Here is a 17,224-nt window from a genome sequence, read left to right on the forward strand (position 1 = left end):
TTGTTTCATTTACAGGATCTGTTTCACTTCGACTCATGAGCTAATATAATTCAATTTTTTTTTTTTAAGTGCACACAGGCTGCTAGACACATGTGCATGGCAAATGGAATCTGAACTTAGCTTAACAGCCTCATTTATTCCTGATGGTTTAAATTATTTCATCACAATTAATGACACCCCCTCAGCTTCCTGTGCAGCACTGCCAGATGTTCAGAGACCACAAAGCCACTCTCTTCTTTGACGGCTGGTGACAAGTCGTCCTCTGAAGGACGTTCCCTAGGTGCGCGGGCCGGATGACACCTCCACGGCGCAGCACCTCTCTGCCTCCCAGAGTAACCATGCTGAGGAAAAGGCAGGAAGGCAGGAGAAGCCAGCGAATGCATTAATGAGGGCAAATTATGTGAAGTGATCTAAACTCAGAGGAACTTGGCTCCCGCCACAGGAGTTCCTAACCTTGTTGTTTTATGAAAGAACTCTTCACCTCCACCTTCCCCGCCACTGGCATCCGCGAAGGTGCCGGGCATGGCGTCAGTCCTCGGGGAATGCCAAAGGACGGGAAAAATACAAACCTCTTTCACAGGCCTCCTTTCGGATTTCGGCGAATTTCGTTTTGGGGATGTTGTTTAAACTTACCACAATAATCTTAACCACCGTCGTGTTTTTGACAGTGAACAGCTTGTCACTGCCTACATCTTCAACTACCATTGTTCTCCAGTGTTCAACAGACACTTCCAGTAACGAACCGTTTACCACACATGGCCAAAACGTTGTACAATAGTTTCACCCCTTTTTCTTTGTTAAGCTTTCCTGAAGTATCATATAATTGGTATACAAAAAAACAAAAAACAAAAACAAAAAACATGATGCACACATTTCATGTACACATCTTGATGAGTCTCGAATACCTCTTTTTCTTGGGCTCAGTAGGATTTATTCTTTTCAGGGGCTGTTGGCTTTTTGTTTTTGCTCCTGTTAGGTTTTGTTTGTTGCTGTTTGTCTATTTTTTTAAGCACATACTGACAAAACAGACTTCACACTTTTCCTTTTTTGATTCTAATATGGGTAAAGCCATTTACTTCTTTCCTTAAGAACAAAAAAAAATTTTCCCCCTCAGTTTAGAAATTAAGAAATAGTATCTTGTATTTGCCATTTGAGTTTCACACACCCACACACAAAATTCCTACCATCACAGGTAGCTGAGAGGGTATCAGAAACAGTAAACACACCAGCACTTTCACAGTAAGAATCCAATACTACAGCTCTAATTTGGAAAACATTTCCATCAACTAGTGAACATGTGGCAGACATTTTATGGATTATTTTTTAAATGTTAAAAAAAAAAAGCTGATCTTATTCAGGGAATAAGGGGCCTTTTAGTTTGCCAAAAAGTGTAATAGGAAAACTGAAGGGCCACCTGTGTCAGCCCACCCTATAGTATGAACATAAGCTATAAGAGCATTTTGGAAAATATTTTTAAACTGAGATGAGAAAAAAAAAAATCAGTATCAGTACAGATTCCAAGCAGATGCAAAAGGCTTCTGTGCATGGTAGTGATTATGTGTGTGGCCTGCACAGGCTAATTTCAGATGCCTCCAAAGCTCCGTGGACTTTCTCCCTCATAAGCTATTTGGGATTAAAACTAGGACCTCATCCATTTCAACTCTTGACAATGGACACAAACACAAGGTAAGCTAATCAAGCCAAACAAGTTGAATGTTCCCCCTCACAGATGGCTGTTTTAATCTTAAACGACTACTGAATTTTACCAGACATGCTACACTTAATATTTTGACAGTTGTTTATTAAAATTACTTTCCTAGGAAGTCCTGTGAAACCAACAGTCTAGTTTTTATCAGGATGGAGGGATCAGAGAGAAGCGGTATTGATAGCATACTTGCAGCAAGCAGACAACAATAGGAAACTCTTAGCGCTCCCAGGGTTGCATCAAATTTTCCACGGACCAAAACTAAAATGAAATATTCAATTACTGAGAGGTAGATAAGTAAAATAAACAACTAATTTCATGTAGTGAAGTTGGGAGAGAATCATATGGACCTCATTCTGTTGTCTCCAAACACTTTATCGAAGGGGGGGAAGGAGCTGAGTAAACTTTAAACTCTCATGGAGGGATGTATGGCTTGTGTGTCCCTGGCAGATGTGGGAAGGAGATGAAATGGGCAAGGGAGAATCAAATATCCCATCGCTGCAGGTTTGCTGAGGGAAAGAGCACTGCAAAGATCTCACATCTGGCAATCATTTGTCAAGAGCTGGAAAGAGAACGGCAGGAAACTTTCTGGCTCTTGGAGAAGATGAAAAGACAAAAACCATGTGTCACACACACACACACACACACACACACACACACACTCGGCAGTGGTACAATGACTACTACACTTATTCCCCACCCTTCCTTACCCTCACTAAATTTAATGATCTTCAGATACACTCCACTCCATGGTCAAAAACATGCAGTCACTTGACTTGTTAAAGCTGCAGTCTATGTACATTTTTTCAAATAAACCCCAGGGCTGATGTTAGAAAATCAAAATCAGTCAAGCATAGACCGCCTGGTACTTTGGGCAGGAATCCTTGTGGTTTCGTCAATAAACAGAATCTGAATGAAAGACACCACAGTAACTAGACAGTAACGTTTTGAACAGTTCTTAACCTGAAGGGGGGCTGGGGAAGGCGGGTGCACTAGTGACCATGGACCGAAGTCTACCAGTCCATTTACATCACTCTCTCTACCTGTGACACAACTGTGTTTAGCACAAGGTCATCTGTTATTTCTAACAAATACTCAAAAACACCGGTGAACTTATATTTGAGGGATGTTGTGAATGAATTTGGAGAGGAAACTGTTGGGTTTTTTTTTTTAATTAATATACCTATTTAAGAGGGTGGGAAGGGGAAATATCAGATTCCGTTTAATGCATACTAGTGATAACAATATAAAAAATTTGCTAGCTTCGTTATGAATTCATAAAAATGACCAGTTTTGCATCGGTAGGTTTAAATAAAAAATTTTCAAGACACCCTGTACACAATTAATTAACTTCTCCAAAATCACAAGAACTTAAATCTGTTCATGGTGATCTATAGACTTCACTGGGCAGCTTTTGGTCCACCCTTATGCTGCGTTTAACTAGCAGCAGCCGCCAAGCTTGTCCCTGTGATTCCATGAGTGAATGCTGCAGGTTGTTTAATAACCTGGCAAATTCACAGTAGCTTGTCAAATTATTACAGGAACAGTGTCATCACTAAACAAGCCTGATCACGGTTAATTACAATGCAGACTAGAGAGCAGCCACAATTGTTCATTAATTACAGGAAGCACCTCATTTAAATTTTATGGAAATTTACACTTGCACCCCGGTATGTCTGGAAAAAAAAAAAGTGATCCTTCACGCATTCACAGAAGAAAGGAATCTGTGGTTTATGAAACACCACAGTAAATTGTGTCTAATCTGGTACAGAAATATTGGTTCATTATTTACTCTAATTTTCTAAGCACTTTAGTGGTGAAAAATATCAAGTCAAACCCCACATCTTGAATTTCCCAACCAAGAAAGGCAATGTGCTGGGCCTACTGTAACAACTCAATACCTGATGAGGCACAGTTAGACTAAAAAAGTAACTTTTCTCTGATTAAAAATAAAAGTTACCAGCAATTAAGGAGTCTAAATAGAATAACCATTGCCTATAAAGCACTTATATAAGAACACAATTTTTATACATCATCATCTACTACACATCAGTTTACCTCCCCAGCTGAAGAAAGTCATTTTACACCTACTTCAAAAGCCACTGAAGAAAATTAACAAAGTTAAATAGTGAATCAAAATCTTGATTTCCAGCTACTTTTCTAAATCAAGTCTATTAACACACACACACACACACACACACACACACACACACACACACACGAAAGAACAGATGTCCTTGCAAAAGTCAAGTCAGGTTATGATCATTCCAAACCAAAGTTATATCAATGAAAGAGTGTCAGGGATCTTGGGATTATGAAACAATAACTTCGGTAAGCCATCTGACATTTTAGGGATAAAAGTAAAGGGTTAAAAGGAATACCTTAATCAATAAGGAATAAATATGAGGAAGCAGGAAAGGACTCCATCAGTCATGAAAACTCATGTCAGCTAAATATAAAAGTAGACCAGATATGGTGCTAAATGAAAATCCTTCCTAGGAAAAGATATAAACACACCATTGCTCCTAAACCGAGGTGCCCACGAGGTTATTCTCAGAATCATGAGGCGACATTGCGAATCCTCTGGCGGTTATGGTGTCTGGTCCTGAGGGAGAGCCTGAGATCCGAGTGGGAAAATAAATGGCTCTGATGACCCTGGCAAGTCCTAGAGTGAGTCCCCTGGAGTGTAGAGTTGGACTAAAAAATAAGAAATGGCTCATTCTGTAAGGGAAAGGGAAAACCAAACACCAGAATACATTCCATGGCACGAATGAAAGGACTGTAAGCTAAAAACTACTCCTGGAATTGTTAGCTGGTGAAGAAGATATTAGGGCTCAAGTTTGTTATGAGTGACATAATACGGATATATACTAGATATTATTACAATGTATGGAAGCCATATTAAAAAATGAAGAGGAAAAAAGAGAAGGGAACGGTTCAAGTGAGTCCCAGTTAATTCACCAATTCACCATAGTTGACTATCTTTTGACAGGTTCTACCTTTCCACTCAGTCTGCCAAAACAGTGTTGCAAGAGGAGGAATCCAATAAACTGAGCACTTTCATTTCTTTGCCCAGGAGTTTGGTTGACTCCGCAAGGCCCACGCTGCACTGACAACTCCACCATTTGTTTCACGACCTACAACCAGAGTTTCACTGAAACTAACTTATACACGCGCATTCCCTCCCTTGGTATGTCATAATAATGAGCTGCATTGGTCTCTTTCAGTTTGACTTCACACAGTCACATCTGCAAAACCCATCGCTCTTTGCACCGTAACTCAAGGTTCAAAAACAAATGATCCAACAGCCACCCATGACAGACCATTCCAGGTGATATGTTTGAAGACCATCCATTGTCCTACCCAACGAGGTCAAGGATCAGACTATTCTCCATGAAAAGTCTTCCATCACTTTGCATTGATGTGTCACACACAAGCTGTTAACTTTCGAAAACTGGGAAATGCACGCTCATGTCTCATATGTGTCACACCTGCTTTTCGGTTGTATCATAGCCATACACCACCCAGGCAGTACCAGCTTGTGGCACTGAAGAGCTCAGGTGGTCTTCCTAGTCCAAGAGCAGGTGTGCAAGTGATTGTGTACCCTTCAGTACCATAAAAACCGAAACCTCCTCCTACCACCCCTTCTACCTTCACTCCCACTGTGAGGAAGTAATGTTTAAAACTATTCTCTTTTCTCATGTGGGTTATCTCAATCAGTAATGCGTTTTAAAACTGAACTCACTATGCTCATCCCATAAGTCTGAAAAGTTTAGAAACTGATGCCAAATGGAGGTCCTAAAAAATACTATGAGTTGGCTTATGCTAGGGATTGGCATCCCTGTTGAAATCTCAGCCTGTATCCTTGCATCACTGGCACACACAGTTCTTACATATTTAAAGGTACATGGAAGTGGAGACATTACTTAGGCCAAGACATCATATTTATATTTTTAATTTGCAATATACCAGACTGCTTTGACTATCTCAAGACCAAACAAAATGAACTGAATTCCAAGTCAATACTTTCACAAAAATGTACTTTGCTAATAAACTTACTATTCTACCAGAGGCCCTATCTCCCAATCCACGCAGAAGGAAGACACCTATTACTGAGTCCTATTTTTCTAGGACAGTGCCCAGTGGAATGGCTGCCATTCTCCTGGGCTGGGGGGCCATAATGCAGGAAGCATGCCTTGCTCACCAGGTATCCCCAGTCCCTAGTGCAGTGCTTAGCACATGACCATGATGATTTAAAAAGATGGGAGCTAATATTCCCAGTGCCTGTTGTGTGCCAGGCCCTAGGTTAACTGCTAGGTATACACTGGAACATTTAATCCTCATAATCACCTTGTGTGGTAGATCTCCATGTTACACATGAGAAAGCTAAAGCTCAGTTAAGCTGAGTGACTTGCCAAAGGTCTCACAGCAAGCAGCTTGCATCACCTGGGCAGCCAGCTTTCAGAAGCCACGGTCTTATCCACTGCAGTATGTACTATTTCTTGGATTAATAAATAAATGATCTCCAGTTACAGACAACTTATCCTGACAAGGACGTTTTGCTGCATATATGCTACACTGGTCCCTCTTTTACACGTGTCTCAATGGTTGTCCGTCCGTCTCCTGATGTCACAGATACATCTGTATGGCCTTTGGAGGCCACTGTTTCTGTCACGCCACCCCCAACTGATAAAACAGTAAGACTCCAACCTGGACTTCCAGCCTCTGGTCTGGCTCCTCCAGGTTTGGGCAGAAGTCTGCACCCAGCACTCTGCCAGCACATGCCACTGGAACCTGGGGGAATACGGCGGAGTTAGATAGGCGCTGGGCGTGGAGGCTGAGAACTGCACACACACACACACACTTGACGCAGGCAGAAGCAGGGACATCCCAACGGCAGTTCTGTAACAGGCCATCTTGGCTTCACAGGTTTTTGACACTTAGTAGGTCAAACATGTTGTAAATATCACACATCCTCCTTTGCTAACTACCAAGATGGTAAATTCCAAGAAGAAAAATATCCACATAAAATGTATTCCCCCTTGTATCTACAGCATGCAGCACAGAGTAGGCACGTAAATATCTGTAGATGGAAGGGGGAGAGAAGGAGAAAGGTAAAAAGGCATGGAGGAAGGAAATAAGAGAAGGGGAAAAGCAGCTTGGTGATACTTATTCCTCTTTTAATTTTCTTATGTGGGAATTAAGAAAATTGTATTCTATAATGCCTAAAGTTCCTCTGCACTCTTAAAAGATCTATTCAAATCTGTTTCTTCTATTCCTGGGATAGACTAGCAAAGGCAAGTTTATTTATCAATATTTATTATTACTTACTATCATTACTTATGTCTGTTCTAATAAAATGATAACAATAAAACAGCTATAACTTAGTTTAGTTCGTTGTTTCTAGAATTCTACATTGAACGTCACTAAAATTCCCTTTCAAGAGTAAGTTATTCATTATAAGGAGTCAATCTCATCCTGAAATACTGCCTCCTATAACTTGATCACTTAATTGTAGACTTTTTAAGATGAGGAAAAAAAGATTTAGATTTGACTTAAACCTGTTTTTTTCCTTTTAAAAATTTTATCTAATATTCAATACTTCCAAACATATACTATTTCATTAATTATACGTCTATCCATATATATAGGAATCTCAATTCATCAATCAGCTTCACCTCACCTGTGTCCTTTTCCTATCAAAGTCCTCCTTTGGTGTCTTGTTTTGTTTCTTTCCTTTTTTTAACTCCAATTAGGATCATCTGTGCCAATTAATTTTCTTTGTTTAGAGATCCCTTTTCAGCCAATCATGCTGCCTTAGAAGGTATTCCTCTCTTTCTTTTTGACCCACAAATCAGTTCACTTCTCCAAATTTAAACAATATCAAGAAGCTTCATTTTGCAATATTACTAACTTTTTACTAGTGAATAGTAAATAGTGAATATTACTATTTTTAAAGCATTCAGTCAACTCTTCAAACATTTCAGATTCAACTCTCCTTTTTTAAATCTTTCCTTCTTTCTTCCTGCCTATGTCCATAAGGCAAAATGGACAGAATATCATCTAACTCTGAAATTAACCACTCTTTACCCAGGAATCTCTCCAGTGAAGTCCAAGAGGGAAAGGAAAAGAGAGTCACATTTACTGAGCACTTGCAATGAGCCAGTCACCATATGGGCACCTTCAACAATCTTATGAGGTATGAGCATCTGCATTTGACAAATGAAAAAAACAACAACAACAAAAAACCGGAGCTTAGAGTAGGTAAGGAAAACTAGCTCAGAGTCACATGCTAGAGAGTTGCACAGCCCAAACTTTAAAAAACGAGGAAGAAAGACTGAGAACACATTTCAAAGTTAATGAAAAGCATGTAATAGTTGTATTTAGTGGCATTCATTCTCGGGGGCATTTGATGTTTCACATGAAAGAAATTACAAAGAAGACAAAGGAAATGGAGGTGTTACCAGAAACCAAGGCTGACTACCTTCTCTTTGACAACATAAGCAATGTAAAAGGGAACCAAACCTTGGACTTGAGGAATGAGAAAGAAATGGGGCATGGAGAAGAGTCGAGACACTGTGCCTCTGGGTTGTGTCACACACAGAATGATGCTGATTCCACCCCTCAGATGACACACAGAGGAGCACTAGTGAGTCATGCAACAGTAATTCTCCCTAGGGTGCAACAGAAGGACTAGAAAAAACTCATCTTAGAATATCCCATATCAAAATGAAACCCCCCAAAAGGCTTCCCATGAAACCTCAATAAATGTGACTACTTAACTCATTAAAGCAGAATCCGTGAGCCAGAATTAAGTGTAAACAATACTTCATTTTATATACACAGAACAAAGTCCCACTTACCTTAATATTATTTGGCCAGGTCACAAATTTTCTAAGTTTTTAGTTCCTTTTCCCCCCCCTAACAGAATGCATTTTATAAACACTCTCAACAGGAAATGAGACAGTTAACCAAGTACAATGACACTCAATTACAACCTCAGACACTTAGAAATACAGTTTCTGAGAGAAAACAAGAAGTTCTGTGAATAAGTTGGGAGGAAGCTGTGCCAGGCCTCTAGAATGTTTCAATAATCCAGATCACAAAAAGGATTTAGTAGGAAAGTGGGTAGCACTATCATAGTTAGAAACCTCGAGTTTCAGAGCAGAAAAAAGTCTGTTAGTGTTCATATAAATAGACTCTCATTTTAAAGACGAGGAAAATGAGGTTCAAACTAAACTGCAGTTTCAGGGATGGGTTCCCCTTCCAACAATACTCTCCCACCCCCATTGACAACTGATAATCAATTAAACATTGATTTTCATTGATAATCAATTAAACATTGATTTTCATTGATAATCAATTAAACATTGATTATCAGAGAAAAAATTTTAAAGAAAAGGCAAGTGACAGTATCTGGTTCCTAATTTATCAAAATGTACCAAGGAAAATACAAAGGATATAAAAGTTGATAACCTAATTAGTTATAATTCAGCACACCTAGACAATTAGGCCTTTTGATTTAGAAGCCTCCGTTGTTAACCAAATAGCTATAAAGCAATCAAAAAAATGATTGGCAGAAACAAATTGTGTAAATCCATATTAGTACTCCATTTTAAATGAAAATATTAAAATATAGTATACCCAACCACTGTTTACAATGGAATATAAAACTTAAATTGATTTGGGGAATTCCAATGTTATCCACTTTCCTTCATGCCAGCATTCACAGTGTCTGTTTCAATGCCATATTTTTAAAACTAAGTTCTACAATGATTTTTGCAAAATGTTCAGTGATTTTTATCTCTGAAAAGAAGTAAGATTGAGGGAACCTTTTAAATTCTTTGTTTTAATCATTGCATATTTTGTTTTTAAAGTAACAAAAACATTTAAGTTGAAAAGAAAGAAAAGTACTAACCTGATCAGCTAATGTGGCTAAACATTCCGCCACAGGTTTCATTATGGGATGGTAATTGTCTAGTACTCATCTAAATTTCATTCTGCTGGTGCTGTAACAGGAAATAAGAGGCCTAGAAAGGGACCCTCTAGGATCCCCAGGGTAGGCAGAAGCTGAGTGCATATCTATTCTCCTGTACATACCTCAAAGGAATCATGGTGTGTGAGAGAGCTATTTACAACTTACTTTGTGTATAATCAGCAGAAACAAAAGATATGACAACAACAACAAGCATAAAGGCCTCTCCCCCCCGCCTCCGCCTCTCTCTCTCTCTCTCTCTCTCTCTCTCTCTCTCTCTCTCTCTCTCTCTCAGGAGAATTCAGCAAGGGAGGGCCAGTGGGTATTCACTTCAGTGTCAAAAGGGCTTCCAGAAAACACATTTTCTGTGGGGCAGGGAGGAAATATGGCAAGCTTCCTACACACACACACACACACACACACACACACACACACACACACGTTCTTTGTTTACTGAGATCACACATAAAGACTGTGAGAGGCCAGATTTCTGAAAAGAAGTTAGGAAAAGCCCCACACTAAAAGGAAGCTACCGTTTAAAATATTTGAAGCGGAATGGGGGTATAAGGTGGTGTAAGGAACGGGACAAAGGGAGAAAGAATGAGGCACAGACATGGTAACCTGGGAAATGAAACGTGTTCCCAAGAAAAGGTCTTATAGACACTGAGATGCTTTTTGCACAGCCAGGGCCCATTTGAAATGTAATTTTATTTTTAAACGTGAAGCATTCAGGTAGGCACTTGCCTGACAGGCACTATAAAAGTCACAGCCTAAATAAGCAAACTGACTCCCATGTCAGCTCAAGTCTCTTCTGTTAAGCTGGCCACAAGCCCAGATCAGTTCTGAAGTGTACGTGTTTTGGTGGCTTCAGTCTAGCAGTGAAGATATGAGGGAAACTATCTGAGCCCAAGAAGAACTTGGAAAAGAATGGATAAACAAAACTGATTTTCAAAAATAAAGGGAGAGAGAAAACCCAAAACAAGTCCTCTCTGGGGACTGGGGGACATGGCTGGGCGCAAGCTCTGCCACGTTCCAGGCCAGAGAAAAGCACCAGAACTTCAGCCTCGTTTCAGTGGGTAGGCAATGCCAAGCAGCAGAAGGGACAATTATGCAGATAACACAAAGAATTCAGGAAGACCATTAAGTGAAATGGATTTGACAATAAGCTAGCCAGGAGCCCGTGTGAGAAAGAGCAGAGAAAGGAATAAATTAATTACCCACCACAGTGAAGATGAGTATGCATGCTAAACACACTGCTGAAAAATAAATGAATGCAAATGCTGAAATGCAGGAAGGTGAGCCGTGTTGTTGATGTGCAGTTACAGCTTATATCCTACTAATTTTTCAGGTTACGATTTAACTAATGAACAACATTCCAAGCCTAAACTTTCTCAACCACGGAACCCCAGGCTAAGACTTAGAAGGACCAACTATATAAACCCAACGCTTAGGAATGAAAACACTGCTTCCTGGTCTCGCTACTCGTCAGTCCAAACACTTCTTTATCCCTTTTCCAAAAGGAAATGGCCAGAACTGTGCTCATTCTTACAGATGAGACAGGGTTGTAGGAATGGGGGAACCTGATAAGGATGAGAGATATGTTACAGAAGAAGAACGAAGTAGGACAGTGGACAGGCCACTCTGGAGATATCTCAGATCAAGGAGCTATAGGATCAGGGTGAGAAAAGAGAGAACAGAAAAGAGTCAAGTATCTGACTCTGCTACTCTCCAGGTTGACGGACACAGAAGAGGACTGGGGGTGGGGGAGACACATCTCAGAGCAGCCAGGCCTGTTTAATTGAGGTTCACGCTCTTCCTGCCTCAGGAGCTGGTCCTCTTGGGGAAGCTGCCAAAGAACAGGGCCCTAGGCTCCTTGATAGGAGCAACCTCTGCAGGTACAATTACAGGAGATTTTCACCGCCACAAACAACAACAAAAATACCTTGTTTTTATATTGTGAAATGTAGGATAACAGATATAAACCTCTCTTCCCTGGTAACACCCTGAGGAATGTAATGGAACATGAATAATGCTAAAATTACATAGAATCTGCTTTCCAGAGTGCTCAAAGGGCTTTTTACATAATATTTATTAATTCCCACATCAGATAAGTAAAGGGTGGTCTAATTTCCACTGTACCTTTTTTATTTTTAAACAAGAAAACTGGGGCCTATCACTACTGTCTTCCTCCACATCTGATAAACTGTACAGAACTGAAATTATGACTAAGTTCTCTCAATTACGATGCTGGTGTTTTACTAGAAGGAGAAAAAGCCTCCTACCAATTGATAATCCATCTATTTCTCCAACTCTTGTTTTATTTGAGTTTTAGCACTATAGAAAATGAAGTTGTGTATACCTGTGTCATGGATGGGCTTTAGATTAAGAAAACAAAGTACAGAATTAGATTATTTTCAATTGGTTTGCAATCATTCTTTTAATTCATATCTTGGAAACTGAACACTCCAGGTTTCTGCTTATCAGCATATATACTGCCAAATCTAACAACTGACAGTAAGTAAAATTTCAAGTGTGCATATATATGCCCAGGTTAACTTTCTTTCTGCCCTTGAGGCCCGATGACAACTATCCTAAAGGCAGGAAATGTGAAAAAGGCACTGGATTTGAAGCTGGATGTCTGTTTAAATAAATCTCAGCAGTCCTTATAAAGTTGGTCAGTTAATTATCAATTCAGGGCCTTGTTTCCTGCATCTGTAAAGTGGGAACACTTACAATTACTGTGTAGGGTTGACAAGGTTGAAGGAGAGGACATGTCATCTAACTAAGCACACAGTAGGTACACAGTATAGGTAAATGATACCTCCCCAGACATCCCCCCAGAGCACACCACTCTCATGAGGGCTGAGAAGTTTGAGACAGTGAGGGACAGAATTTGGGTGGAGGGAAGCAAGCCTCAAGTGTCAAAAGAATAATATAAGCAATTAGAGAAACTAAAGAGTATAACTATTCAATTAGTCTCAATTAGGGACCAGCTCAGTCAACTTTTAGAAGGCTTCCTAGAATGCTGAGTTGAGAAAGACTGCAAGATGTTTTGAGGCTCGGAGAGACTGACCACTGAAGTCTTCACTGGGGTAAGTCGTGAGCAGTATCCCATTTCACTCCCTGCCATTCATAACCCAAGGGGGCCTTCACAATTAAAATATAAGGTAAGCCCTAGCCAGTTTGGCTCAGTGGATAGAGCGTCGGCCTGGGGACTAAAGGGTCCCAGGTTCGATTCTGGTCAAGGGCACATGCCCCAGTTGCAGGTTCGATCCCCAGTAGGGGGCGTGCAGGAGGCAGCCAATCAATGATTCTTTCATCAGTGATGTTTCTCTCTCTCCCTCTCCCTTCCTCTCTGAAATCAATAAAAATATGTGTGTGTGTGTGTGTGTGTGTGTGTGTGTGTGTGTGTGCATACTAGAGGCCCAATGCATGAAAATTCATGCAAGAGTAGGCCTTCCTTCCCCCAGCTGCCAGCACCGGCTTCCCTCCGGCCACTGGCAAGGCACCCAGGACCCGGGTGGCTTCGCCCAGAATGACGTCCAGAAGGAGGTCTGGTCCGTAATTAGCATATTATGCTTTTATTATTATAGACTAGAGGCCTGGTGCATGAAATTTGTGCATGGGGGAGGGGTGTCCCTCAGCCCAGCCTGCACCCTCTCCAATCTGGGACCCCTCAAGGGATGTCTGACTGCCCTCTCACAATCTAGGATTGCAGGCTCCCAACCGCTCGCCTGCCTGCCTGCCTGCCTGATTGCTCATAACCGCTTCTGTCTGCCAGCCTTATCACCCCCTAACCAATCCCCTGCCAGCCTGATTGACGCCTAACTGCTCCCCGCTGGCCCGATTGCCCCTAACTGCCCTCCCCTGCTGGCCTGGTCACCCCTAACTGCCTTCCCCTGCAGGCCTGGTTGCCCCCAATTGTCCTCCCCTGCAGGCCTGGTCCCTCCTAACTGCCCTCCCCTGCTGGCCTGATTGCCCACAACTGCTCTCCCCTGCTGGCCATCTTGTGGCGGCCATCTTTGACCACATGGGGGTGGCCATCTTGTGTGTTGGAATGATGGTCAATTTGCATATTACCTCTTTATTATATAGGATAAGGTAACCAGCTGAGTTCTCTTTCATGCTACTGGCTTGACCTATGAATTAAAAATAAGGAGTTTCCAGGAAACATGGGTGAATAAAATCTGAAGAAACTCTACCCTTTTGGAAAACAGCAAACTCATAGACAAAACCAATAGTCTAGGTCAGTGGTTCAAGGTATACTCCTCAGCCATGGAACTTATCAGCATCATCCAGGGAGTTGTTTGAAATGCATTTACTGGGCCCCACCTGAGACCTACTGCGACAGGACCCGTGGATGGGGCACCCAGCCACTTGTTCTTAGTGGTCAGGTGTTTGAGAATCACTAGCCTAAATAAACTGGAAAATCAAAGGAGAAATGTTTAGGAAAAAGCTCTCCATTTTAGAAGAGGCAGCATAACAAAAACCAAGGGATGAAAGAAGAAGCAAACACCAGGGCATAAGATCCAGGATCTCCCCAAATCTCATTCTGTGAAGAAGAGAGGGGATGTCAGAAAAGCAGACCCTTAAAAGAGAAAGCCAAAATGATTAAGCAACTTAAGGAGCGGTGATATGGATACGCTGCAAACATGAGAAGGAAATGATTTGGGGACAGGCGCTAACTTACGCATTTAAACAAAAAACACTTTGAAATGATCCAGGTCACCTTTAACTTGGCCACTGTGCTTGCTCCTCTTGGCTTCTCTCCCTGGTTTTCCTCCACAATCAAGAAGGAGGATGAATTTAACTATTTCTAATGAGGAGGAAGAGGATACTAAGTAATGATCACCAACCCCCTGAATTATTTTATTTTTTTTTTGGGGGGTGGCATTTTTTTTAGAAAGGAGTTCACTTTGGAAGAAAATAAGTACATTTAACTTCACCTTATATCATCAAAGGCACAAAATGGGACACACCAAAAGGGTGTTATTTTTCCTCTCCTCAATTTAACACACTGAAGAGGAAAAGGTGGTGGAAAAATGTTTGTGAGAAAGCAGAAAAGGAATGAAATATGATAGAAGAATATGCCAGACAATGAAAAATATTACCTCCAAAAAGCTCCAACGGCTCTAGTTACCCATTGAACCACCTACAGTAAACCTATTATGGCTTTTTAAAAAAAGTTTAAGTGTTCATACATGGCTTAAGAGCTGAAATAAGATGAGCATGTAATGCTAAATTTAATGCCCAGTGGTTGGCTGGAGATGCAGGTTCCTCTGGACGAGCCCCTTGCCCCATCAGCCATGAAGAGTGAGCCTGAAGGAAGGCCACTAACCTACCAGGGAAACTCCCACTGCTGTCAACAGGAGAGCCAGGGGAGCCTTGGGCACACTACCAAAGCTCAGAATACAGCATGCGGAACACCAATGAATCGACATGGTTTTCTTTGCCTGCAAAGTTTGAACACAGGTGACATGAAGAGAAGAAAGGAAATGGGAAGGCAGATTCAGTCCTGCGGTTCCATACAGTAAAAACTTTCCCAACCCAAATGTAAGTCATACTGTGTCTTGCACAATTCTCCCTCCAAGGCTTCTGAGGATCCCAGACTAAAAAGAGAAAATTCACAAACACATACAAGGCTGATTTCTATGGAAAACACACCCGCCTCCTAACTGCCCCGCCCCAACCCATCCTAAGTTCACTTTTGTCAACTGGGGTGAGATCTAAGGGAGATGAAAAGCTACAGTTTTCTGTGCCAGGTTAAAAAAAAATGGCATCTCTTTGTTACTGGGGGTCTCAGGATGTGCTGAGAAGATTAAGTAAAAGGAAGTTTCTTAAAATATTTTCTCTAGGGATGTTACAAAATCAGGTACTTTTTTCCAAACTGAACGTATTTTACTCCTGAAATCTAGTGGCTTTAGCAGCTAAAAGTAGTAGACAACAGAATGCTTCATAAATGATAAAACACATAGTGTTTCTTTTTTTGTATGCTTTTGGTATAATAGCCTCACATAGAGCTATCTATGTCACAGACTTAATGATCAGAAATGCTATAAAATACCATGTTCTCGCTAGAGGCTTTCATTTTAGTGATGTCATGCTCTTCCCTGGTTTCATCTGCCACCTATTCTTTACCTCTCATATAAATTTTGGTCCTACACTTTCAAGCTCCAACTAGAAATTTCCAGGTGTCCAGTTAACACCTTGAGCTAAACAAGCAAAACAACTGGGTTCATTGCTACCCTTTCTTTATTACAGCTCTCCCCTAACTTTGCTGTATTTTGCCATGTCAATCCCATTAACAAACACTCAGAAACATGCCCAGCCAATGTGGTTCATTGGTTGAGCATTGACCCATGAACTAGGAGGTCACAGTTCAATCACTGGTCAGGGCACATGCCCAGGTTTCAGGTTCGATCCCCAGTGGGGGTCGAGCAGGAGGCAGCCGATCAATGATTCTCTCTCATCATTGATGTTTCTATCCCTCTCTCCCTCTCCCTTCCTCTCTCTGAAATCAATAAAAACATATTTTTTAAAAGACTCAGAAATATAAATCATGATTAAGAGCCTTCTCCTTATTTCCCAAACCAAGTAATTTCTGAAAGCCTGTCCATTCTTCCCTTTTAATCCCCTTGGCAGTCCCCCCATACAACTCCCGGCTCATTTCTCTCCTTCAAGATCAGACATCTGCCATGACTCTTAAGTGATAATTCCAACTTTATCATTCCACACTCTCCAACCAGTGCCATCTACCACCCCCTCCAATTGCCAAACATATTCTCCTAGATGATGTTTAGAGTTCCCCACAAACTACCAATTTAAAGTTCCTTCCTGGCCCTCTAAAACCTAGCTCTACCCTGTCTTTCCACCTTTACCTTCTCCTCTTCCTTCATGGCAAATACTTAACAGATAGTCTAATTAGATTATCTGATGCCTCCTGCTTACTGATTTGGGCTTTCCTAACTTGACATAGTTCTGGTGCTGCTCTTTTTAGAATGCCCTCCCCTGCATTATACATGCGAAAAATCTCCTTGTTTCCCGATGCCACTCTTTCTACAAAGTTTTCTGATACCCCCCCGGCGGCAGAGATCTCCTCCCCAGAGCATTACAGAACCTTGGACTTGAAATACGTGTTTTTCTCTCCTTAAGGGCAAGAACTAATTTACTTCTCTCCCATAGAGCCTACCACACTGCTTTACACACTGCAGATAGTCAACAAATACATGCAAAATAAATAATAAATAAATCTCTTAAAATTCATAGTGGCACCAGTGACCCAATGTTAAAAATAGAGTGATTTTAACAATATCATTATTCCACCTGATCCTCAACAAATACCCACAGGCAGTTAGGGGCCAATAATTCCTATTTCACAGAAATACAAAATGCAAGGAGGTTACTATTTATGCGCGGAGCATTCTTCTGAGTATAATTTAGCCTGTAAAGGTTCAGTAACTAATTCAATGTCACCCTGTTGATCTGTGGTATGCATCTACTGAAATGATACTTCTCTAGTTGGACTTTCCTTCCAGCTTACGTCA

General features: G+C 41.0%; 1 protein-coding gene across 8 annotated transcripts in view; it reads right to left on the reverse strand.

Moving 5' to 3' along the window:
- The window catches only part of BNC2 (basonuclin zinc finger protein 2), a 424,606-nt gene that overhangs the window by 246,934 nt on the left and 160,448 nt on the right, over positions 1-17,224 (reverse strand). For 5 of the 8 annotated variants that reach the window (XM_079789736.1, XM_079789735.1, XM_079789734.1 and 2 more), the window contains one exon: positions 6,416-6,499. The exons of the other annotated variants lie outside the window; for them this stretch is intronic. In XM_079789736.1, coding sequence (XP_079645862.1) covers positions 6,416-6,499 — 84 coding nt within the window. The remainder of the gene's footprint in view (positions 1-6,415; positions 6,500-17,224) is intronic. 8 annotated transcript variants of the gene reach the window in all.

This window comes from Cnephaeus nilssonii, assembly GCF_951640355.1.
Source record: "Cnephaeus nilssonii genome assembly, chromosome: 14".
In the NCBI taxonomy this organism is placed as follows: Eukaryota; Metazoa; Chordata; class Mammalia; order Chiroptera; family Vespertilionidae; genus Cnephaeus; species Cnephaeus nilssonii.